The sequence below is a fragment of the Dromiciops gliroides genome, chromosome 5 (assembly GCF_019393635.1).
Source record: "Dromiciops gliroides isolate mDroGli1 chromosome 5, mDroGli1.pri, whole genome shotgun sequence".
Taxonomy (NCBI): Eukaryota; Metazoa; Chordata; class Mammalia; order Microbiotheria; family Microbiotheriidae; genus Dromiciops; species Dromiciops gliroides.
The window spans coordinates 204,800,012-204,825,431 of record NC_057865.1 but is presented as its reverse complement, the minus strand read 5'-3'; the positions used below and the strand labels follow the sequence as shown (position 1 = coordinate 204,825,431).

The 25,420-nt window shown below is 36.9% G+C and overlaps 2 protein-coding genes across 2 annotated transcripts in view; one reads left to right on the top strand and one right to left on the bottom strand.

Annotated features, from left to right (window-relative positions):
- Positions 1-15,769, top strand: part of GDI2 (GDP dissociation inhibitor 2) — a 38,463-nt gene extending 22,694 nt beyond the window's left edge. Inside the window, exons 6-11 of the mRNA XM_043966468.1 lie at positions 546-677; positions 7,516-7,615; positions 10,441-10,612; positions 12,085-12,229; positions 12,595-12,649; positions 12,739-15,769. Coding sequence (XP_043822403.1) covers positions 546-677; positions 7,516-7,615; positions 10,441-10,612; positions 12,085-12,229; positions 12,595-12,649; positions 12,739-12,885 — 751 coding nt within the window. The 3' untranslated portion in view covers positions 12,886-15,769. The remainder of the gene's footprint in view (positions 1-545; positions 678-7,515; positions 7,616-10,440; positions 10,613-12,084; positions 12,230-12,594; positions 12,650-12,738) is intronic.
- Positions 15,770-16,780: 1,011 nt separating this feature from the next.
- Positions 16,781-25,420, bottom strand: part of TASOR2 (transcription activation suppressor family member 2) — a 78,424-nt gene continuing 69,784 nt past the window's right edge. The window contains 4 exon segments of the mRNA XM_043966467.1: positions 16,781-16,896; positions 18,975-19,156; positions 20,697-20,802; positions 21,600-21,753. Of these exon segments, the coding sequence (XP_043822402.1) occupies positions 16,781-16,896; positions 18,975-19,156; positions 20,697-20,802; positions 21,600-21,753 (558 nt within the window).

Below are 25,420 nucleotides of genomic sequence, written 5' to 3'. Positions count from 1 at the left end.
ATGTGAAGCGGTCTATGAAGAGCATACCTTTTAGTGTATATTTATTTACTCCCTAGCTTTTCATTGGAGAGGCAGCATGGTGTCATGAGAAAGTTAGGGAAGACCTGGGTGTAAGTCCCATCTCACTGCCTCAGTGACTTCCTTAATGTATTACCAGTCTGAATCATTGAAGGGAATTTCCTTATCAGGAGTTCTTATACCATTGAAATCACAGATTTGTCGCCTTTTTTTTCTCAGTGTTTGAATACCTAGTCCAGATACTAAGTAAATTTCAGTATAAGTACATGTTACCCCTGAAACCTTCATTTTATGTTTTAAACTATTGTTTAAAGATAGACTTTCTTTTTGGAGCCTTCTCTGAGTTCATTCTTTGGTAATATATCTGTTCTCTTAGTAGGCATTTTAATGAAGCAAATGCACTGTTACACCCTGAAGGTGAAGAAAGTCAGACACTTAGGCACAGTACAGTTGAGGAATGAGATTAGTGTTAAAAACAAATAGCTATAAGTAAAACCCTTTACTAATTGCCATTACATTTTTTTCAGCTATTTAGATCAGCCATGTTATGAAACCATCAACAGGATTAAACTTTATAGTGACTCTTTGGCAAGATATGGCAAGAGTCCATATCTTTATCCACTCTATGGCCTTGGAGAGCTGCCCCAAGGATTTGCAAGGTAAAAGTCCGTATTTCTGATGCCTGGGTATACATCTTATCTTCTAATTAAGTTGAATTAGCTGATATTAATTTGCAGCTTGGAAAAACTTCATTGAGTTGTCACATCAACATAGTCATCTCAGGAAGAGGGGGTATATGCCTATCTGACATCACTTAATATATTTTTGGAATTAGCATAATTTCATATATTACTTTCTTTTGAATATCCTTCACATTAGAAAATTTCTATTCTTTAAGAGTGATCTTGATCTTTGGGAAAAACAAAATAATTCATAGCCAAGTTTAATGTTAACAAGGTGAGTGATAACATTTTTGGTTCAGAAAGTATGACTATAGCTCAAAATTGAATTTTCTTATGTGGCTTGGTCCTGAAATCAGTTTTTAAATTGCTGTTGCATCATTGTATTAAATATGTGGCTTCCCACAGTGACTTCTGCAGAAGTTTGGATATTTTAAGTTCCAAAACATTTTTAGAAAGCGCCATTACCACATAGTTTATGATGACTTTGAATTGTCATGTCTAATTTTGAATTATGGTGTTCAGAAAGTGGTTTGGTGTTGTGTGTGGTTTTTTCCCCCCAGAAGAAAGTGTCTTCATGGGGGGGGGAAATCTTAAAATATTGGAGAAGTTAAATATTTTCTGAATTTTCAGTATAAAAAACAAGAACAGACAGTGGTAAAGGAGGAGTAAAGGACATTAGAAGCAAACAGGGGGTAGCTAGGTGGCACAGTGCATAGAGCACCGGCCCTTGATTCAGGAGGACCTGAGTTCAAATTTGGCCTCAGACACTTAACACTTACTAGCTGTGTGACCCTGGGCAAGTCACTTAACCCCAATTGCCTCACTTAAAAAAAAAAAAAGAAGCAAACAGAATTTTGTTCCCAGCCCTCTCTGTCATTTATTTCTTGTGTTGTCATTTTAGACAGGTCATTTAACCTCTTGGGACCTTTGTTTTCGTCTTTGTAAAATGAGGGAGCTAGATCTCTTGCTTTAAGTTGAATTCTAAAGGTCAGAAGCTTTAAAGATGTTTGGTAGAGCAGAAAACATATTCCTAACAGGTCTCTTGCATTTATAGGAGCAATATTTCTAGTCATGATCACTTCCTTTTGGCTTTGAAATGAGTGTTATCTTGCAGACATTTAGTCAATAACATTGAGTATCCACTTGTGTAAGACACAGGTAAAGTGAAAAATAAAACAGAAAGTGTATATCCTACCTTTTAGGAATTTAACATCAGGTTGGGGAGACAGAAGATTAAGTAAGGTGGAGATATGATTATCTTTTTTCAAAAAATTAAATAACTTTTTTTCACACAGTGATCAACCTTCTTTCCTTCTTCATTTCCCTTCGCCTACTCTCCATTGAGAAAACAAGAAAAACAAAACTATGCAAACATGTATAGTCAGGTAGAACAAAATTTCTCATTGGTCACGTCTAAGAAATAGGTGTATGTATGTATGTCTTTCTAAGCTAACCTCAAAAAAACCCACCCCAAAACCTTAAGTTGAACTTTGGTGACTGAGTCAGACACAATACACCTCATTTCTAGCTTTTAAACCGCCTCAGCCTCAGTAGTAGTATGCCAAATGTGATAGATATTTAGAATGAAGATATCCCTTTACTTGTAATAAATGCTTTCCTCCAGGACCACTTGGAATCAACATGTGATATGTATGTAAATTCTGATTTTTTTTTTTTTTGGTGAGGTAATTGGGTTAAGTGACTTGCCCAGGGTCACACAGCTAGTTAAGTGTCAAATGTCTGAGGCCAGATTTGAACTCAGGTCCTTCTGACTCCAGGACCAATGCTCTATCCACTGTGTCACCTAGCTGCCCCAAAGAGTTCTTTTGATTTTTTTTTTTGGTGCATATATAAATTCTGATTATCAAACTTCCCTGGATCTAAAGTTGCTGAGATAGGGGCTTTGGATTTTGGCCTGGACCTACAATAACTCATTATCTTTCTCCCTAAAACCTTCCCTTCTTTCTAATTTACCCTGTTACTGTTGAAGGTACCTCAGTCATTCAGGCTTGCAAGTTTGGTGTTATCCTCAACTACCTCTTCTCTCTTACTGTCCATATCCAATCTGTTGCCAACTCTTGTCATTTTTACCTTTGTTATGTTGCACAAATACCTCCCTTTTCTCCTCACCCAGCAATAGCATGCCAATAGGTCTTTCTGCTACACATCTTTCCCTACAATCCATCCTCCACTTAGCTGTCCAAGTGACCATATCACTCCCCTTATTCGTCAACTTTTATTAAGTCCCTATTGCCTTTAGGACCAAATATTAAATCCTCTATTTGGCTTTTAAAGCCTTTTATAAAATGACACCTTCCTACCTTTCCAGTCTTCTTATACCTCTACACCTAGAATTCTCTCCCTCCTCATTTCTGCTTCCTTGGCTTTCTTCAAGTCCCACCTAAAATCCTACTTTCTACAGGAAGCTTTTCCAGATCCCCATTTATTCCAATGCTTTTTTCCCATTGTTGATTATTTCCAGCTTATCCTTGTTTGTACATATTTTTTTTCTTCTTGTCACTCCCATTAGACTGTGAACTCCTTGACAGGAGGAACTATATTTTGCCTCTCTTTGTGTTCCCAGTTCTTAGCACAGAGCTTGGCACATAATATTTATTGACTGTCAATGTATATCAGCAACTTGGTTGTTACTTACATTCTTAGACAGTTGCTTGGGATTATTTGTTCATTTTTGTTCAAAAACTTTTTTATATTTTATACATTCATGTATAAAATGAAGATGTTAAAAGTCAAATTTTATTGAAATATCCTAACAGCTGTAATTTTATCTGTTTGTAAATGGTAGTTAAATGCTGTCTTACAGAACCACTTGGAAACAATTTTATGTGCTATACATATAAATCTTTATTTTCAAACTTTCCTGGATCTAAGTTGAGATGAGAGCTGTTGATTTTGGCCTGAATTTAATGATAACTTGTTATCTTTCCCCCTCAAACCCTTCTCTCTTACTTTCCTGTTATTGCTGAAGGTACTACCATCCTGGTAGGAAGCATCTCACTTCCAGTAAGAAAGTGTAGCATAGCGGGCAGCTAGGTGGCACAGTAGATAAAGCACTGGCCTTGGATTCAGGAGGACCTGAGTTCAAATCCACCCTCAGACACTTGATACTTAACTAGCTATGTGACCCTGGGCAAGTCACTTAACCCTCTTTGTCCTGCAAAAACAAAAACATTAAAACATTAAAACATATAAAACATTAAAAAAGAAAGTGTAGCATAACTAAAGAAACCTGTTTTTGGAAAACACTGTAGGAAGCTGTGTTTTTAAAACAAAAACGACTTAAACCACTCTTTTTAGCCTATCTCAAAGTACAGGGGTCAGTAATCTTTGAATTAGTTAAAAAAAATACTTAGCTTTTGAGATTACATAGCTTAACTTGAGTTCTATAATTGTTTCTCCTGGTGATTTTAAAAAATTTTTATTTTTTGTTCTGAACTTAAACACCAAAAAGCAAAAAGAATTTCCATTTACATAGGACATGAAAAGGGATTGTAAAAGAAATAGAATCTCCAGTTTCCTAGTACTCGCTTTAAAAAAAAAAACACAATGGGGGCAGCTAGGTGGCACAGTGGATAAAGCACTGGCCCTGGATTCGGGAGGGCCTGAGTTCAAATGTGGCCTCAGACACTTGACACTTACTAGTTGTATGACCCTGGGCAAGTCACTTAACCCCAATTGCCCCTCAAAAAACCCCCAAAAACCAACAAAACCAACAAACATAATCAATAATAATTCCACATGCTACTTTAAAAACTAGTCTGCTAGGGGCGGCTAGGTGACGCAGTAGATAAAGCACCGGCCCTGGGTTCAAATCCAGCCTCAGACACTTACTAGCTGTGTGACCCTGGGCAAGTCACTTAACCCTCATTGCCCTGCAAAAAAGTTTAACCAAAAAAACCTAGTCTGCTTATCTGGGTTTCCTTCTGTTCCCTAATTGCCATGCTTTTTTGGTATCACTTTTGCTTACTTTCTTTCCCTCTTCCCCCTCCTCCCATATTAAAAAATGAGAGGAAAATGAGTTATTTGCTTATAACAAATGAGTCAACAAAAGAAATTTATACATCACCCATGTCTAAAATTATATTCTCTGTAAGGAGATGGGTAGCATATATCATCAGTCTTCTGGAATCATGCTTGGTCATGGCATTGATGAAAGTTCTTAAGTCTTTCGACCTTGTTTTCCTGTATAATGTTATCCATGTATAAATTGTTTTCTTTATTGCTCATTTCACCCCTCATCAGTTCATACTACCCAGGATCTTTTGAAATCATCTGTTTCATCATTTCTTATGATTCAGGAATAATTTGTTACATTCATATAACCACATTTTGTTTAGTTATTGCTCATTTGGTGGGCACCCCTTTAGATTCTAGCTTTTTTCTTTTTTGTTTTACTTTTAATTAATTATTTTAGTGATGTAATTGGGGTTAAGTGACTTGCTCAGGGTCACACAGCTAGTAAGTGTCAAGGGTCTGAGGCTGCATTTGAACTAAGGTCCTCCTGAATCCAGGGCTGGTGCTCTATCCACTGTGCCACCTAGCTGCCCCTTTTAATTTATCATGATCAGGAAGTTGGGTTTTTTTGGTTTCCTATTGAGTTTGATGCCTTTCTATATCAAACTGTTTATTTTTACTCATCTCTCTTTTATCTGTTTCAGATAAGATTGGAGATCACCTGATGAGTACTCTACCCTCCTCTTCCATGTTTATATACTCTTTTTTCCCTCCACACCTCAGTTATGAGCAATGGCATTGTATTTCTTGTATTTTCCCTTCTCTTTCTCCTTTTCAAACTCTCAGAACAGAAGCAATGTACTCCCAGGACCTCTCTTTTTCTTACTTATCTGACCCTTTGAAGATGTTATGGTTCTGAAGGGTTTCTTCTTTCCCTGTTAGCACTAAATCATCATATGGAACAAGTAAATTTACTTTTCTAGATTTCTCTGAATTTTTGTGTTTGTATTTTGAAGTTCCTACTCAGCTCTAGTCTTTTCATCAGAAATATCCAAAAATTCTTTATTCCCCTAATGGTCCTTGTAGGATTATACTTAGCTTTTCAGCTGTATTCCAAAATCTCCTATTTGTAATAGAAGCTGCCAGGCCTTTTGTGATCCTGACTGTGGTTCCTTGGCACTTCAGCTGCTAATAAGCAGTTCAATAATCAGAAATATCTGGCCACTGTAGTATTTTTTCCTTGACATCAGAGATTTGCATTTTGTTTATGTCATTCCTAGTAATATTCCTTCTGGGGTTCCTTTTGGGAGGCAATCAGCGGATTCTTTCTGTCTTTACATTGCCCTCTGGTTCTAATTGATCTGGTCAGTTTTCATTTAATGGTTTCTTGAAATAAAGAATCTAGAATTTTTTTTAATCATGTTTTTGAGGGAGTTCCAATGATCCTTAAATTATCTCTCCTTTACCTGTTTTCTAGGTCAGTTTTTGATACCAGACATTTTACCATTTCTTAGATTTTGTTCTAATATTTCTTACTCTCTTTGTTACATTGATTGGTTTGTTCTGTTCTAGTTTTCAGGAATTTCACTTCTTGGGTAAGGTTTATCATTTTCTCTCCTAAACTCTTCCAATTTATTTTTTCTATAGCTTTTTAATTTTTTATTTCTAGCTTCATGTTTTCTAGGTATTCAAGTAGACCTTGTTTAAAAATCCACTTTTCCTTTTGCATCTCTGCTTACAGTTTTTCTCCTTTTAGGGAGATCTGTAGATCTACAATGCTTTTTTTTTGGGGGGGGAGGTGAGGCAATTGGGGTTAAGTGACCTGCCCAGGGTCACACATCTAGTGTTAAGTGTCTGAGGCTGGATTTGAACTCAGGTCCTCCTGAATCCAGGGCCGGTGCTCCAGCCACTGTGCCACCTAGCTACCACTAATACTTTTTTATACTTGTTGATGTTGTCTTTGTTTTACTTATCTCCAGCTTTAGTTTTATAGGGCTTTGTGCTAGGGCTAGGCTTGGCCCCTTGTTATGCTTTTGGTTAGGGTGGTCAGCCTTGCATGATCTTGCCTGGTTCTTCCAGCTTCCTGTGCTTCTCTCTCCACCCAGATCTTTTAGATTTAGAGCACTGGATCCTTAGGGCCCTCTCTGATGTCCCAAGATTGAGTGCTGGAGCCTCATTATTCATCACCCCCCACTGTTTCTTGAACTCTTGAGGTCCCCACCCTGGAGTATTCTTACCTTCTTGGGTCTTCCTCTGAGATGGGATAGGGACCTGCAACCTATTCATCTCTAGACCCTTTTTGCTCACAATGAGAGGTTGCTAGCTTGTCTGAATAAATGCCTGTGGTGGCTTTGCTGACAGCCCCTTTTCCTGTTTCCCTGTGGCTTCTGGCTGACTTTTACAGTTCTGGGGTAGTAGAAAGTTTCACTTTCTGTGGGTTTTCATTCATCATTGTTTGGTCTAATGTGGATTTCAGGTTTTTCCTGGACTTGATATGGGGTTGCTGGGCAATCTGCTGCTTTTCAGGCAGCCATTTTAGTTAAAAGTTTCTATCAATTTTTTTTTTTTGCAGGGCAATGAGGGTTAAGTGACTTGCCCAGGGTCACACAGCTAGTAAATGTCAGCTGTCTGAGACTGGACTCAGGTCCTTCTGAATCCAGGAGAGGCAGGGCCGGTGCTTTATCCACTGTGCCACCTAGCTGCCCCATAACTTTTAAGTCAAAGCCTTCTAAAAGGAAGTGTTGATGGAAGTTCCCTTCTTAAAAGCCCTGGAGAAAGTTTTTATCAGCTAGAACAATTCAACACTTTACTGAGGTATATTTTTTCCTTTCATTTATAGGCTAAGTGCCATTTATGGAGGTACCTATATGTTGAACAAGCCAATTGAAGAAATCATTGTAAAAGATGGACAAGTGGTTGGTGTGAAATCTGAAGGAGAGGTATAGTAGCTTTGGATTTGGGGAAGATATCTGATATGTAACAAAATTTAAGTGAGTACTTACCTATTGCAGGCTACATCTGATAGCTTCCAGATTGTACAAGAGATCTATTTTAACATTACTAGTAATTATAATAGCTAAAATTTATATAGCACTTGAAAAATTACTAATGACTATTTTGAATTTGTTAGGCACAAGCCGTTGCACTTAGTCAAATGTCATTAGTTTAATAGTATCTTCAGTGTTGATTTCTACTTTGGCTCTAGAGTCATAAATTTTGGATGAGCTTCAAAGTTCAAAGCACTTTTTTAGTCAAAGTGTATTCTTGAATTTAGTTCTACTTTTACTTTAGATGTGTACTGGCATAATAGAAAAAATGTTGTTAGACTGGAAGTTAGAGGATCTGGATTCTAGTCTCAGCTATTGAGGTTGGAGTACATGATCTCTAAGGTCTCTTGCAACTTAGATCCTATAGTTTTATAATTTTATCAGTAAAATAATTTGGTTAATTTTATAATGTCTTGTACTTGTTTAACATTACAATATAGTTATGTGATATGGTTACAGGTTTAAAATAAGTTACTGTCTACAAAATTCCACTTTTAGAGAGGTTAAGTCTTTGGATCCTGATTAAAATACAAATAAAATTTGAAAGCGATAAGCTATTATTAAGCATTTCCTAATGAGAATGAAGGGGTAGGGAGGTGGCACAGTGGATAGAGCACTGGGCCTGGACTCAGGAAGACCTGAGTTCAAATATGACCTCAGACACTAATTAGCTATGTGACCCTGAGCAAGTCATTTAACCCTGTTTGCTTCTGTCTCCTCATCTGTAAAAGGAGCTGGAGAAGGAAATGGCAAATCACTGCAGTATCTTTGCCAAGGAAACTCCAAATGGGGTCAAGAAGAGTTTGGCACGACTGGGAAAATGACCTGAACAATAACAATGAAATAAAGATGAATAGATTTTGATAGGTTTGAGGAGAAAAGATGATTGTATTGGATTCTGGGCAGAGGGAAAGGAGGGGAAGAGGAAGATCGGGCAACTGAGTTGCTGCTTTAATTGCTTTGTAATTTTGTGTAGGGATAGCATAGATATTTGAAGTATAAAAGAACAGGTGTTGGCATGATTTTCTATTTGTCACTCATGCCAAGGTAAATCATCTCTGGTGTTTTCTTTTTTCTTGCTATTAAAGCATTTGCTCTCAAGGATCATGGCCAAATAATTTTTTTTTAAATTTCTTAAGGTTTTTCTTTGTTGTGGTCCTAATAAGGTTTGTAATAGGAAAGGGGAGTTTGTGTGCAGCTGTCCTAAGTTTGGCCACATGAGCATTTACTTTCTCTTCTTGAAACTTAACCTTGATATGAATATGAAATGGTTTAAGGACAAATGTCATAGTACATAAAATATCTTAATTTTTTTACGACCTTTTCTTTTTTCCCTTCATTCTTCTTTGTATAACATAGCTAAACTTTTTTTTACAAGAATCTGTGTATATGTTTATTGGATGGAAACTTCTGAAATGCCATTTAAATTATGTACTTGTTTCTAGTTTGTGAGTGGAGATAGTGACTCTAGGTGTCAAATATTTTTGTTTATGCAGTATCATGGAATTTATATATGTACTCGGACAAATTGTTAAATTGATGCCAAAGTAGTGCAATGTTTTGGAAAGAGCCCTAGACTATGTCTGAAATCAGAAGACTCAGAGTCTAGTATCCCCCCCAAGCTTCCATTTCCCTCCACCACCACCCCCCCAACCTTCCCATCATTCCTGTTACTGTCAAGTGGATTGCCCTCATCCCTGTCACTCAGGTTTTCGAACTCGGTGTCATCCATGACTTTTTACTTGGTATTCACAACACATATATAGTCTGTTGTCACATTTTGTCATTTCTACCTTCACAACGTTTGTTGTATAGGTCCACCTTCTCTCCATTAACACAGACACCATTGCAATCTTGCAATAGTTTCAAATCATCTCAATTCTCCATCCTTCTCCACTCAGCTGTCAGTGCTTTTTCTAAAATTCAGGTCTGTGTCACATTCATCCTACTTAGGAAACTCCAGTAGCAACATGTTATCTCCAAGCTCAAATATAAATCCTTCTTTGCATTTAAATCCTGTCACAACCTGGCTCCTTCCTATATTTCCAGTCTTCTTACACATTATTCTCCTCCAATCTAAAGTACAGATACACTGCTCTACTTACTGTTTCACGTCCAGGACACTCCATTTCGCAGCACATTTGGCTGTTCTCCCATCTCTAGAAGGCACACTTCCTCAACTCTGGCTTCCTTCAAAACTTAGATCAAGTTATACCTTCTTTAAGAAGGCTTTCCCAGTACTCTTCTAGTCCCAGCCCTCTGAGATTACCTTCCATTTACACTATATCTTGTCTGTATGTAATTATTTGCATGTTGTCTGCCCCTTTTTGAGAACAGGAACAGTCCCTACCTGGCACATTAACTATTTTTGCCTTTATTTGTACCTCTAGCACTTAGCACAGTGCCTGTCACATAGTAGATGTTTAATACATGCATATTGACTTGACCTGACTTGGCATCACTATGCTTGTTCAATGATTTCCTTCTCTGGGTTCATTTCCTCATCTGTAAAATAAAGGGATTAAATGACAACTTTTTGCTTCTTAGAATTCCAGTTCTAGCTAATTCCCAGTTAATCTATTTATTCAACTTTATGCACATTTAACTTTACTTAAAAATACTTATTTATCCAATAGAAGTCATTGAAACACTTTTTAAACTATTAACTGGTGCAAGACTGCTGAACAATATGTTAAATCAATCTTGTTTTGTTTCAGATTGCCCGTTGCAAGCAGCTCATCTGTGACCCTAGTTATGTAAAAGACAGAGTAAACAAAGTAGGCCAGGTGATCAGAGTTATCTGTATCCTAAGCCACCCAATTAAGAACACCAATGATGCCAATTCATGTCAGATCATCATTCCACAGAACCAGGTCAACCGGAAATCAGGTAAGTTGTAAAGACTGGAAAATGATCAAAAGGTGTTTGGGATTTTTGTTTCATTATGGTATTTATATATTTTAAACATCTTATAATAAAGAAAACAGTTTTTAAAAGTTGGAAACTTCAAAAAGTTTAAGAATTGAAATTTACAAGTTAAGGAGTTTAGTGAATTTATATAATTTTCAAACTGATAGGACAGAGCTTCCCATGCCAGTTTTTGTCTCATTACTTAACTTGATTTTTCTTATGTGCATGAAAACTAAATTGTCATTCATTAGTTTTCTTTCTTACATGATAAAATCAGGGCTTGACACAAAAAGTGGATGACATCATATCTGGCTAACATTGATGTATGGGGTGGGTGGGGAAAGGAAGCAGTTTGGCACAATCAACCAATAAGTTAATCAAGTCCCCACCTCTTCAAAATAGGGAGGGAAGTATCTTTTTATCTCTGATTTGTGATCCAGCTTGGTCATGATTGTATGTAAGACAACATTCAGATTGGATTTTTGTTGTTCTTTCTGTTTACATTATTGTACCAGTCATTATAGATATGGATTTTAAAAATATGTTTGTTTTACTGACTACCTATATTTTACTCTGCATCCATTCATAAGTTGTAGTCTTCATACTCAGTTCTTAAAACACAATATTATCCCATTACATTCACGTGCCATTTGTTTAGTTTAGTACCCGGTTGATGTGTGCCTGCTTTTTTCCAGTTCAAAAGAAAGAAAGAAAAACTTTTCTGCAAGTACAAAAAGCACTGCCATAACAGATCTTTGACTGCCTTGGGGTGTATATGCTTAAACTCAAGTTCAAGTCTCACTTCTGCCTAAGACATTGTGGTTACTTTCTTATCAGAATTGCAAGCAATTTATAATCCTAGATAATTGCTTGGGGCAATGAGGGAATAGGTGACTTGTCCTAAATTTTTTAAAAATTTAGCTCCTAAAAAATGTTACCCAGTTTTTATGCTTTTTAAAATACTTTTTTCCTTGTAAGAAATGACATGATTTTAAAGCTAGGTCTAGGTGTCTAGTTTTTTTGTTTGTTTGTTTGTTTGGTTTTTTTTAGTGAGGCAACTGGGGTTAAGTGACTTGCCCAGGGTCACACCGCCAGTAAGTGTTAAGTGTCTGAGGCCGGATCTGAACTCAGGTACTCCTGACTCCAAGGCCGGCGCTCCATCCACTGCGCCACCTAGCTGCCCCTAGGTGTCTAGTTTTTAATTAAGGAAAGACAGACTCAGAGAAGTAAAGTGATTTTGCACAAGATCACACAGCTAGATAGAGTTAATAGGTGAGATTAGAATGTGAATCTTCTGATTAACATTCCTTTGCATGACACTATCTAAAATACTGGCTTAGCAGATCTAATCCTAGTCAAGAAGTTTAAAATATAAATGATGAATACATGACTTAAAAATGTATAAAACACGCTTTAAACTGTAGAGAATGAGCTTGAATGGTTTGTTGTAGATATCTACGTTTGCATGATTTCTTCTGCACACAACGTGGCTGCACAAGGAAAGTATATTGCTATCGTTAGCACTACTGTGGAAACCAGAGAACCCGAGAAAGAAATCAGACCAGCATTAGAGCTTTTGGAGCCAATTGAACAGAAGTAAGTGTCTTACTTATGAGTCATTCCCACTAATTGAAAAGTAGGTCCTGGTTATTAATTCTGCCTCTCATCTTGGTTCCAGATGAGGGCAAACAAGTAGCTACTAAATAGACACCTTGTCCCTTGGGTTTTGGCCTTCATTAGAAAGGTACTGATTTTTCAAGGTAAAGCCTTGATCAAAAGTGCTGTCACTATTTCCTCTTTAAATGTATTGAATGTTTCTGGTACCAAGTAATCTTGGGAGCACTGTACTGTTCATTCAACAACCATTTAAATGCCTGATATGTGCTATGTCCCAGGGATAGAGAAATAAAATGTGTTCCTTGCCCTCATGCAACTTATATTTTGTCCCATTCTCTTTTCAGATTTGTTAGCATCAATGATCTGTATGTTCCAACTGATTTGGGAACAGAAAGTCAGGTTAGTATTGGGATAGGGGCTGTGTAAATTTGGGTTTTCCCAGGAGGGCATTTCAAAATCATTTAAGTGTCTCAACTTTATTTCTTCAGATCTTCATTTCCCGCACTTATGATGCTACAACTCACTTTGAGACAACTTGTGACGATATTAAAGACATCTACAAGAGGATGACAGGGTCTGAGTTTGACTTTGAAGAAATGAAACGAAAGAAAAATGACATTTATGGGGAAGACTAATAGCAGTAATATGCTAATATCCAATTAGGAGAAATTTAAATTTCAGCTAATACAGAGTTATATCAAGAACCTAATGAACATTATATGAAATCAATATTGTATGGCCTGCTTTTGTAATCACTTCTTTGAGATTGAGGAGTACTATCCTCCTAAATGTTTCCCTCCCCATCCCTCCCTTAATATCATGTATTACTGTCTTTCTCCTGGGATGACTGTCCAGAAGTGACAGATTGCTAACATTATGTTAAATTTCCCTGAGTGTGTGTGTGTATGCGTGTATGTCTGTGTGTTTTTAAGGGAAAGCACAGTTTAAACATACACTCACTGAGGCAGACAAATAGAACTTGATACAGTATTTGTATCTTTTAATAGTGTAGCCTTTTCAATTGTATGCTTATTGGGCTCATATTGATTCATTGAAGTTCATGTACTATCTGTTCTCTTAAACATTTAAGAAAACTCTAAATTCAACACTCCAGGGTTCGACAGCATCCCTCAAAGTCCAATAACCTTCAGTTTTTGTCTCATGTCAAGTATTATGACAGTGCCCAAATATCATAGTCATTAGTTATGGGCATAGATTTCTAACCCAGCTTTAGCCTTTGAAACTGTTTACATAATTTAGGAGAGGCCTGTGTGCCTTTTGGTGTTTTAATCTAATAAAACTGATTTTTAAAAAAGTAATAATAGCAGGCAAGATGTAAAAGTACTTCTATCCCCCTGGCTTTTTGGATGGACCAAACCACAGTGCAGTATTAATTTGACAGAGCCTCCCAAGTCCATGATGTTTCATAAAATGGCTCTAAATGATTTCTGTACTGTAAAGTAAAGCCAAACTCTGGAAACCAGTACCTGTTTATTGGTCTATTTGTTTCCCACTACTAAGGTTGTTGATGGCCATGCCCACTGTTTCCGATATTAGACTTTTGCAAATAGCTTCTCATGAACATACACGCATGTACAGCAGAAATGTAGTTTAAATTTGGGAGAACAAAGATGACCTGCATATGCATATATATCTATATAGATATATATCCTTCATGCATAATTTGATCATAAAATTCCTAAGTGGTCATCATTTGTCTAACATGGTAGCAACCGTTTAAGGGGAAAGAATTAAGAGTTTGTGTGTGTGTGTGTAAGTTAGTTAACACAATAGAAACATCTGTTTTTGTTAGAATTAATAGTTAAGGTATTGACCATAGCTAAATGCCACCTTAGAAGGTAGGGAGAAGATTGGTATGGAATGGGAATGCAGTTAGGAATAGTGGAGTGGAGAAGATTGCCAAGTGGGATACTCTGCTGTGAGAAATTTGGCCCCAAGCTCTTGGTAATTTGTTAAACGTAAAGGCTCATTTATTTTACTCAGACATAGTTGTAGTTAAAGGAATGCTGACTCAGTGTGTTGACAGTGGGTGGTGGGAAGAATATGACATGGAAGCTGACACTGACTCTTCCCTCTTTTCCAGTATCTTCGTCTCACCTCGAGGAGTCACTGTAGCTAATCCTGTTAAATTTTTCTGTCAAAGTCACTGACTTTATAGAAAATTCAAAGGTATTAGATTGTTCTTCACTGCCTATAAGCTTTAAAGATGTAACACATGGTCCAAAGCCAACTGTTTTATAATAAATCATTTGTCATGTCATGCATGGAAGAAAAAACAGCTACCTTAGAAAAAGTAAATTCATGCAACTACAGTTGTGGAACACCAATATTGTCTATGGAAATACAACCCCACCCCACAAAATATCTAATTTCCTTCTTAGGGACAGTGGCTTTCAGATTTAAAATAATGGGCCAAAGACTGATGTTTCAATGCTACAAGATTTTCTCACTGAGGCAATGTACTGGTTTCATGTATTCCTTGTCACTTATTCGCTCTGTAAACGGGCAAGTCACTTCTCAAAAATATGGAAGGCTATAGGGATCACAAGAGATCCTTGAAATAAAACTAACCATGGAACCTGGCAGTAGCCAGTATAGAAACGATTGCATGGGTAGGTAGGTTAGATTTTATTGGTAACTCTCCTAATTAGGTGCTTTTTCATTGTTGTTTTAAACTAAGACCTGGGGCACAATCTGGATCCCACTGAAAGGTAGAATTCTAATAAAGTGTCTTAAGTTGCAAAGTTTTTTGGGGAATATGAGAAAATACTTGTAAGGAGCAAATAACACCAAAATATAAAAGAAAGCCCTAGTGGGGAGTGTGTTGTTTTTAAATGTATTATTAGTTATAAAATCATTCAGGGAAAAATATTTTATTTTTTTTTTATTTTTTAAAAATTAGGTATAAAACCTATCCTCCAAATAGATACCACATATCTTATACAAAGTTTCTGTTTAGCTTTGAAGTGTTCAAAGACTACTATAGAAATTTTTGAAATACCATAAACATATGATTATTATTCCTCAGAATATTGACGTAGTGAGCTATTTACAAAAACCGAACAACTGCAAATAGGTACCATTTGGGGAAAAAAAATTAACTTCACGTAGTGTAGCAGTAGACTAATACATTTAGGTTAATTTTCTAGAAGATGGGAAGAGTGTATAAAAAGAATTTCAACCATAACATGTACTACTTATGCCTTATTTACATAAACAACCATAAAAAATACACTTGCTAAAATGGACTGTTACATTTACAGTTTTCCAACTTGTAGCCTTTCAGTAACATTTTCCTATTTTTTCGTTTTAATAATGTATCTACTGGCTTTGTTAAAATGCATCCTGTTTAAAAATAATTTAAAATCCTATAATCCAAAGCTTAACAACAATTAAGTCTACTGTGCCATTCTGAAATAAATCACATATCAGCAGACTATTGAAAGGAAAAAGATCCTCTAAGGATGTCTGCATTATAATGAAAAATTTATAGTGTAAGTGTGAAAAGTGGATTCATTTCTTCCTGAAGGTTTTTGGGGAGGGCAGAACAGGAAGAGGGAATTATTTCATCATTGTAGTTAGTCTCATAGTTAGTCTTGGAAGTTGTCAGAGCTGCTACTTTCATCACCTAGACAAAGATAAAATTCACAATGATTAACATAACTAAAAGTGACCCAAAGCTAGGCAAATTTGTGCACTTCTGTAATAAAATCCGGCTAGATCTCATCCTAGAAATCCAGATCAATTAAAAAAACTATCATTGAGATAAAAACAAGCAATCTTGGACTGGTTATGAAGTTGTGTATACTTTTAGAATTCCTGTTCTGGTGAAAGCAACTGTTATTGGTTCCTCTAAACTCCTTAAGGACTTTTAGATGTCACTGGAGGTGGGGGTGGGGTTTCATAAAAATTTACATATGTATTAATGGTTTACAACCTCCATCAAAATTTACCCCATGCTTTCCTGTGGTATGAAGGTGACTGAATTCTCAAAGCCAATGCCAGCAGAATCTAAGTTCCTTCTAGTAGCTCCTACCAAACTTAAAAGGTTTCAAATATAGGCTTAATGACAGCAAATTCACATTCAGGGTGTGTCCACAGTCCATGGAATTAGCCAGTCAAATCACCACCAAACTGGTTACAGGAAGATGATGTAGGCTACATTTTCTGAAGACCTAAGTTACAGGAATTGCAGTCTACCTTTGTGGAAGGAGTATCTACACCACTGAAATCATAAGTTATTCAAGAATTGAAATACAGTTTATATGCTTGTTTTCACAATCCCCATGAGACAGTGGATTCATCTTCTCCTCCTGTAGATGAGGAAACTAGAAAGGAATTATTAGAATTTGTCCAAGATTACATGGCAATTTTAACCAGATTTCTAGAATTGTTCTGGTTTTCTTAAAAGGTATGTTGTATGTATGTGTGTGTATAGCATTGATTTTTTTCATTTATTGTATGTTTGTAATGATGTTTAATCACACAAGGTAGAGTACAAAATTATACTCACCAATAGGTTGCCTTAAATGGAGCTGCTTTTTGTACAATTCCAGCAAAGTTATTTATATCAGTAACAAGGATTCCACTATTTTCAAATATCTCTCTGGAGGTGCTGAGTTTATCTATTAAAAAAAAAAAACAAACCAATACAGTAATTACCTGGTTGCCAAAAAGATCACTAATGCAAGCTCAGGTGCTGTTTCCTCTTCCCCAGGTAGTGGTTGGAAGCAACCTTATGGGTAAATAGCACTAAACACAGGAATTCACAAAATACAAAATCCAAGAAAGAAGGCAGCAGCAAAATGGCTCCATATGCAAATGTACATTGTGGGTAACAAGCAAAATGAAGACAGGCTTGTAATGAAACTCATTACAAGAGTAGGGGCTCTTCAAGGGTAAAACATTTAAAGAAAACAGGTAAAAAAGAGACAGTGGCATTGTATATTAAGATAGTGTCATGTGAAAAAAGCAAAGGAGGGAAGCCCTGAGATAAAGATCAATGAAAGCTGAAAGAGATACTGTCATTAGGTGGAAAATACAGACGAGAAATTTGGGTACAATCACAAACCGGGGTACAAAGACATTAGTAACCATAGGACTTCAATTATCAGGCCATATGCTGTAACTGTCAAAAGCAGAGCAAGCTAACCATTTCTTGACTTAATTTAAGTAACTGATTTGTAATGTATGTAACTGAAAAAGAGGCAGGTTAGTTACTAGGGGGTTGAGGGAGGGGAGGCATGTAACCACCCTCATAAGAATTTATAATTGATGGAAGAGGAGAGCTGGCAAAATGTGACAAACATGCTGTACTAGAAGAACAAAGCATTCTGAGAAAGGTATACGTGGTTTAAAATTCTCCAGGGCAAACAGCCCAGAGAAATGGGAAATTCTCAAGAATTAAATTCTGAAGACACTAAGAAAATTCAACTGATGAGGAAAAAGTGTCATTAACCAATACTAGGACTCACCAACCAATTTAAATTTTAAAACGTAGAAATACAAAACCACAGCAGGTGTCTGGAGTGCTATACCTCAACATGAGTTAAGCAATGAAAAAACTAAGGAAATAAATGTTCAAGGGAGAGAACCACTTCTCAGTGTGGATGGGACAATTAAAGGACAATAGGAAGAAGGTACTGGTCAATTCCTTCCTACAAACTGCTAAGGAAAATTATCTGACCCAGAAAGGACAGAACAGTAACAAAAATGGCAAATGGACCAATACATCAACTTGGAAGAAAATACCTAGGAGAAGCAAGGTAGCCTCAATTATCTGAATAAAGCTGGTGAAATGGAAGAGTGCTGAATAGCTCTTTTTTGGCCCCTGAGCATACATCAAAAGTAATGGGATGGGGGGGCAGCTAGATGGCGCAGTGGATAGAGCGCCGGCCCTGGAGTCAGGAGTACCTGAGTTCAAATCCGGCCTCAGACACTTAACACTTACTAGCTGTGTGACCCTGGACAAGTCACTTAACCCTCATTGCCTCACTAAAAAAACAAAACAAAAAAAGTAATGGGATGGGGCAGCTAGGTGGCACAGTGGATAAAGCACCAGCCCTGGAGTCAGGAGTACCTGAGTTCAAATCCGGCCTCAGACACTTAACACTTACTAGCTGTGTGACCCTGGGCAAGTCACTTAACCCTCATTGCTTTACCCCCTCCCCCCAAAAAAGTAATGGGACAGAAACTGCCAAGAGCCACATTTAAGTGTAATCCAAATGTGGAATAGTACAGTGGATTTACCCCTTCACAAGAAGTCTTCAAGCAAAGGACAGATGATCATTTGCCAGGTACAATGTAGAATGGAATCTTTTGCCTGTATATGTTGGCCTAGATGTCTATCCTCTGAAGTCTCTACCAACTCTTGAGAATGTTTGATTCTCAAGACTCATGAGAGATACCACACTGAACTGCTTAAAAATAAAGTGGCAAACTTGGCAATATAGCAGAAGCAGTTCATTAAATGTAGAGAAATAAAAAACAAGCTACCAAATTTAAATATATCTACAAACTAAAAATGGACAATAACCCTATTTGTATGTCACAGTAAATTACTGAACATCATGCTAATTAGTAATTAGTGTAAATATAAATATATCTTACTGACCCACATACATTTACAAACACTTGCTAAGTATTCTTGCATTCTAGTGACTACAATGGGATAGTGAAAGGCAGATTTTAACTAGTTATTTACCTGTTAGGTATACAGCAAACCTGGCATTGATGTGCAGAACTTGTAAGTTCAATAGACATTTCAAATAGTCTGATTTTGTTGATGATTTGGAATCACACTGGTGATAATGAAGTACTTCAATGATATTTGCACTCTGGTATGATTTCAATATTAAATTCTTGTTATGAGCAATTGAATCTACTCTGGAAAAGAGAGTAGAAATGTTAATTACCCAATTTATCGAAGACAAAGAATATGTAATCTGTTAAACTAATACATTTTACATATTTCATTCCTACATATTTTATTTCTGGTATATAATTATATTCTAACTTAACATTACTATACTGCCTCAGACATTTATATTCCCAAATCATAATAACTACTCTGCTTTAAAGTTTACATAACGATTTCCTCTTAATGACCTTGTGAGGAAAGTTGGTCAGTATTTGTTGTCTGACTCGCTGTGAGACTCCATTTGGGACTTTCTTTGCAAAAACGCTGGAGTAGTTTGCCATTTCCTTCTCCAGCTCATTTTACATATGAGGAAACTGAGGTAAACGGGGTTAAGTGACTTGCCCAGGGTGACAGAGCTAGTAAGTGTCTGAGGCCAAATTTGAATTCAGGTCCCCCTAACTCCAGGGCAGTACTCTATAACTACTGATGCAGGAGCAACTGCTCCTGTCAGAGTCACAGTTACTGAAAAATGAAAAGGGAAAGTTCTTGCCACCAATATCCTTGGTACTCCAAATGGTTCACTATCAGAAATTTAATGATTTTGTTAAAGGAAATGACATTAAAGAAGAGGTACTGAAATCTGCTTTGCCACTGCATCCTAAGGACCATGGGATCTTTCCAAGGGGCCTGAAGCTGAATTTCTCATGTGTGGTGTCCCCCGTTAGAGTTTGAGTTCCACGAGAACAGGGAATGTCTTACTTTTCTATTTGTGTTCCTAATATTTTGCACTTACTAAATGCATTTGTTTTTTTTCATCTTTTTCTGGCCAAAGCTTCAGACTTCTCTCAAAAACGATTCAAGAGCCAAGCATAATTTGCTTCTGGGTGACTAAAAAAAAATTATTTTGGTGGTGGTAATGATGATGGCTTAGCAGAAGTACTTGGTTACAACAAAGGGTTACTTGGATAATGGGAAAAATTTATCTCAATTATTTTTGTAATGTTAAATAATTTAATTCTCATTATTAAAAACATAGTAGGGAGACAGCTAGGTGGCACCGTGGATAAAGCACTAGCCCTGGATTCAGGAGGACCTGAGTTCAAATCCGGCCTCAGACACTTGACACTTACTAGTTGTGTGACCCTGGGCAAGTCACTTAACCCTCACTGCCCCCAAAAAACAACAACAACAACAACAACAACAACAAACCATGGTAGGTGCCTAATAAATGCTTGCTGAATTGTTCAATACTAGAGTTAGAAAGGAATAAGTTTCTACACTTTAAACAGATCCACATGCAAACCAACTCTCTTAAGAAATTTTGATTTTAATGACCTTTAAAGTACAGGGTTTGTTCTTCACAAAGAAGCATTATTCCTATTGCTGAGGTTGTGGTAACATTCATATACCTAGACATCTCCTTCAGGATATTCAAAGAAAAGGTAAAAGAAGTCATAAGATTGATGACTCCTAAATAAAAGTTTCTCTTCATGAGCTCTTAGTACAACTGAAGATTTTTAAATGGATTTTTAGTTTGTGAGACAATGAAAATGCAAAAAGCCTTACCTTACATCCTCTTTTAGCTTTTTATTTTCTCTATAATGAAGCAACCATTTCCACCTTCCATTTGCATTTAGTTTTTCCAAGATTTTGACAATTTCCTTTAGCTGAACTATAGAAAAGAATTTACCAATTTCAACAAAAGAAAAACAACTCCTGTGCCCCAAATTCATTTATGCCAACTTACAAGAAGCACATTTCTAAGTCTGTCCGAATATCACTCATGTTACCTTTGGACTTAAAGGTTAGCAGCTGCCACTCCCACTAATGTACTCTGCATTTCAAATACACATTTTAACCTACTGTCCTCAAACTATATATATGAACACCCAACACTATGACATGTCTAGGGAAGGGGAAGCACAATAGCATAATAACAGGAATTCATCAGTATCTGAAATTCTGGAGAGTTATAAAGCACACAGGAAGAAAAATGCTTAGATTCCAGATAATTCACCTTCAAGGTAGGCCTTTTTATGGCACCTATAAATATATGCTGAATATGAGACTCAGTTTATCTTTGTGGATGTTTTTGTCCTTGTATCATACTTTTAAAATCTTCTAATCCTACATAAGCCAACATCTTTATAGAAAGACATACAATTAACAAGATATTGGGACTTCTTAGTTGCCAGTGAAGGATATGATCATAACAAAGAAGCTTTTATCCTAGTTAACAGGTTCTTCCATGCCTATTCTATACCATAAGAAAAAATATTAAGTGTGCGAAAATCCAAACAAATTCTCTTTATTCTAACAGAATTTTAGTAAATCATGATGAGATTCCAATATATCAACAAGAGTTGGGGTGAGCCAGAAAACTACTTCCTTTGGATTATACTACATCTGGCATGACAATTTTCAAATAATCTGCCTGAGTTCCAAAGAAAGAGAGAAAAAAGTACAAACCTAATGTTACAGCTTCTAATACTTTGTCATCAGATACCACAAAGCCTCCTGTACGAAACAGCTCCTGATGGGTACCATCCAGGACATCTCCTGGGCTGTCAACTCCAGCAAACATGACACCAGGGAACTGCTTCAGTCTCAGCAAAGAAGGAATCTTTAAAAAAATAAATGAATAAAAGACCACTCAGTAAAGGCAAATCCCTTGGTTTACTTGGTTTACTGAAACATATTTTTCACTTGGCCTTCCCCCCCTCCCATTATCTTCTAGGCTTTTATGTATTTCATAATATTATGCATTTCATAATCATACATGTATAACTCCTATATGATAGTTTGTCACCTCACTGAGGGGAGAGAGGAAGGAGGGAAAGAGGGATAAAAATTGGAACCCAAATATATAAATAAAAATATTTAATATTAAAAAGAAAAAATATGTAAAATATTCAGCTTAGTTTGTATCCCTTAATAAAATAACTTGAATTCCCCCTACCCCCTAACAAAAAGCCCTCATCTGTAATATCCTGGTTATTATTCTCTCATTCCTCAAATTACCTTCTGTATTTGTGACTTATGCACGTGCTCACTATATGCCCTTGTAGAAGATAAGCTCCGAGGACAAGGACAATTTCATATTTTTAAAAACTTATAATCCTAAGGACCTTGCTGAGCTGAGAATCTTCTTCATTTAAGTTGATGATTTTACAGGAAGCGTACTTTGTGAAAAAAGAAAAGGCTGCGAACTAAAATGGAAGTCATTAAAAGTTGGTCTTCAAAAGCAGGAAGATAGGAATTATTGAGGTGCATATAAATTAATTGAAACAAACCACCCTGATAAAAGGCATGAAAAGTAATAGGCTGTGTCATCCAGCTGCTTGCTTCTATTTCTCTATCACAATCTGGCATGTGTTACCTACAGATTTCATGATGAGAGGTCACTTGTAGGCTGTATCTGGTTTGTGTTAATAAGTAAGCCAAGTCTCCTTGAAATACAAAACGTGACAGCAAATACCTACTTTAAAAGGTTGCAAAGGCATTCATCATATATTTCAGATAATTAAGAATTAAGTAAATTTTGGCTGTCCTGATGAAAAAAATGAAAGCCTCACATGGGAAAATTATGAAAAAAGTATGAACTTGCTAATGGGTGAAAAAGAAACCACTGTGTTCTACAGTGAGCTATGTCCCTGAGTATTTCTCAGCAACAGATCCACTTAAGCCTTACAACATGTTTTGAAAACATATTTTCTCTGTTGCAATAGATTTCTATATCATATATAATTGATAACACTGTCATTTCACTTTAATAGCACTTGACATCTTGAAATACTTAAAATAATAAAAGGCTAAAAAATAAATACAATTTACAAGAAAATATATAAATATAGCTGCCTTACAATATGTTCAATCTGCTTAATAAATAAATACATATTAAGCTATCTTCAAAGTACTTCATACCCACCAAACTGACAAAAATAAGCAAAAATAACAAATAAATTATGCACATAGAAGGTACTTGATGACTTGAATTGGTGAGGTTCAGAAAAATAAGCATACTCATTCATATACTCTGTGAACACTGGAATCAACCCAGGAATAGCCTGTGGGGTATTCTGGGAATTGAAAGAGGCCTGAGGTTAATATTTATCAAAGCAAGAAGGGGTCCCAGATCCACACAGAGGGATATAACCTTGTGCAGAATGCAGAAAGCGGTGTCACCCAGAAGCTGTATCTCCAAACCATGGTGGCCTAAGGAGGGAATTGGCAGTCCAGGGTTGGCAGTCCAGGGTGAGGAGCAGTCCAGGACCCTAAGCTAATCGATACATAAGACGCAAGCAGCAACTGAGAAGCTCTGGGCCCTAGAGTGAGACAGAATCTCAGTTCCAGTCTCCATTCCAGTGTGAAGCCTGAAGAGAAATAACCAGGGCAGAAAATCCAAAATAAGAGGAGCTTGTGGGATTCTGTCATTCTGAACCTGCAGAGCTTTCCAGCAAGCTGAGAGTGGATCAGTCCAATAGCAGTGTACTGGAAATCCAACTATGGGCAAGTGCTTGCAAGGTGTGATGCTCAGAGCCAAATTCAGGTCACAAATTTGCAGAGCTCAGACTAAGAAGGCAGTGATCAAAGTTTGCTCTGAATCATAAAAATTTGAAAGCACTGAAAGCTTGCAGATTCTCAGACTGATCTGTCCTTGAGAACCTGGAATAACATAACACTCTACTCCAAGAAAGCAGCGAAAGATGACATGATCTCAACCCATCCATTCCCTCCAGAGCTGTGAAGAGAACAGCTCTAAGAGAAAGTCCAAAGTCAAAAAGTAGGCTAGAGGCTCAAACCCAGAAGAGAATCATTACAAAACATAAAAAAGAAGAAAAAACAAAAAAGGAACATAGGCACAAGTACAACTAAAAATCCTAGAAAAGATGAAAACCTTTTAAAAAACTTAAAAACCGGGGCAGCTAGATGGCGCAGTGGATAGAGCACCGGCCCTGGAGTCAGGAGTACTTGAGTTCAAATCCGGCCTCAGACACTTAACACTTACTAGCTGTGTGACCCTGGGCAAGTCACTTAACCCCAATTGCCTCACTAAAAAAACAAAAAAAACAAAAAACAAACTTAAAAACCAAATGAGATCTCTGGAAGAAAACTGGGAAAAGAGTTAACAGCTTAAAATAAGTATAAAAATCTTACCCAAGAAACAAGCTCCCTAAAAATTAGAACAGATCAAGAGAAGTTAATTATTCCATGTAACAGTTAAAAATATTAAAGTCAAAAGGATGAAAAAAATCAAAGGTGTAAAATATCTCAAAGGAAAAAAAATGGACTTGGAAAATGAACCAACAAGAGATAATTCAAAAAAATTAATGGACTACATGAAAGCCAAGTCCAGAAAAAGAGCCTCAACACCAAATTTCAAGCAATCTTAAAAGAAAACTGCTCAGATATTTTAGAACCAGAGGGCAAGTAAAAAATATAAAGAATTCACTGGTCACCTCTCAGAAGAAAGCTCAAGGAGGATTCTGGAAAGATGGCAGAGTAGGTCAGAAAACTTTTGGCTTTCCAAATTTCCTCCAAAAAGAAGGGCAGATTATCACCTCAGAGGAAACACAGAGAAGTGGCGGAAATAAAAGTCAGGGTAAAGCACTTGTTCTCCTAAGACAACTGAGAAGACCCTCAGGAAAGACCTGACCTCCAAGGGCAACTTGGAAGAATCAACAAAAAACAAGCTCTGATGGCAGCTGGGTTAAGAGGCAGCCTTAGAAAATTTCATCTCATGGAAAGTGTGGGGATCTAACAGCTGAGTAGGAGAAAATTAAAGGACCTGCCACTGTAAAGAGACACCAAATAAAGCTGTGCTGACCAGTCCAGGACTGGGCTGCTGCTGCAGGAGAGGAGCTAGCAGTAGCAGAGGGGTGGAGATTCTGCTGGCTGTGGTCACTTGCAGGAGAGTAGAGTCCCTGGTTTAAGTTCCAGGACAGAGAGGACAGCTGTACTTTCCAGCCACCAAAGGGACCACCAGGAGGAAGATCATTTGTGGGACAGAAATGCTGGAGGCCCTAACCATGGCTTAGGAGTGGAGAGGTTGAGCCCCAGAAGACCTCAGAAATAAGAGTAAAAAGGACCAGAGGCATGAGACATTATTCCCCATACCTCAGGACTAGAACTTGATTACACTAATAGTTGCTAAAAACAAAATAAAACAAAAACTTACATTGAGTAGGCAAAAGAGAAAGAATCCAACCACAGATAGCTACTACTAAGATAGAGAAGATCTGGGTTCATATTCAGAGGAAGATAATGGACCTGAAAAAGGAAGATAATGG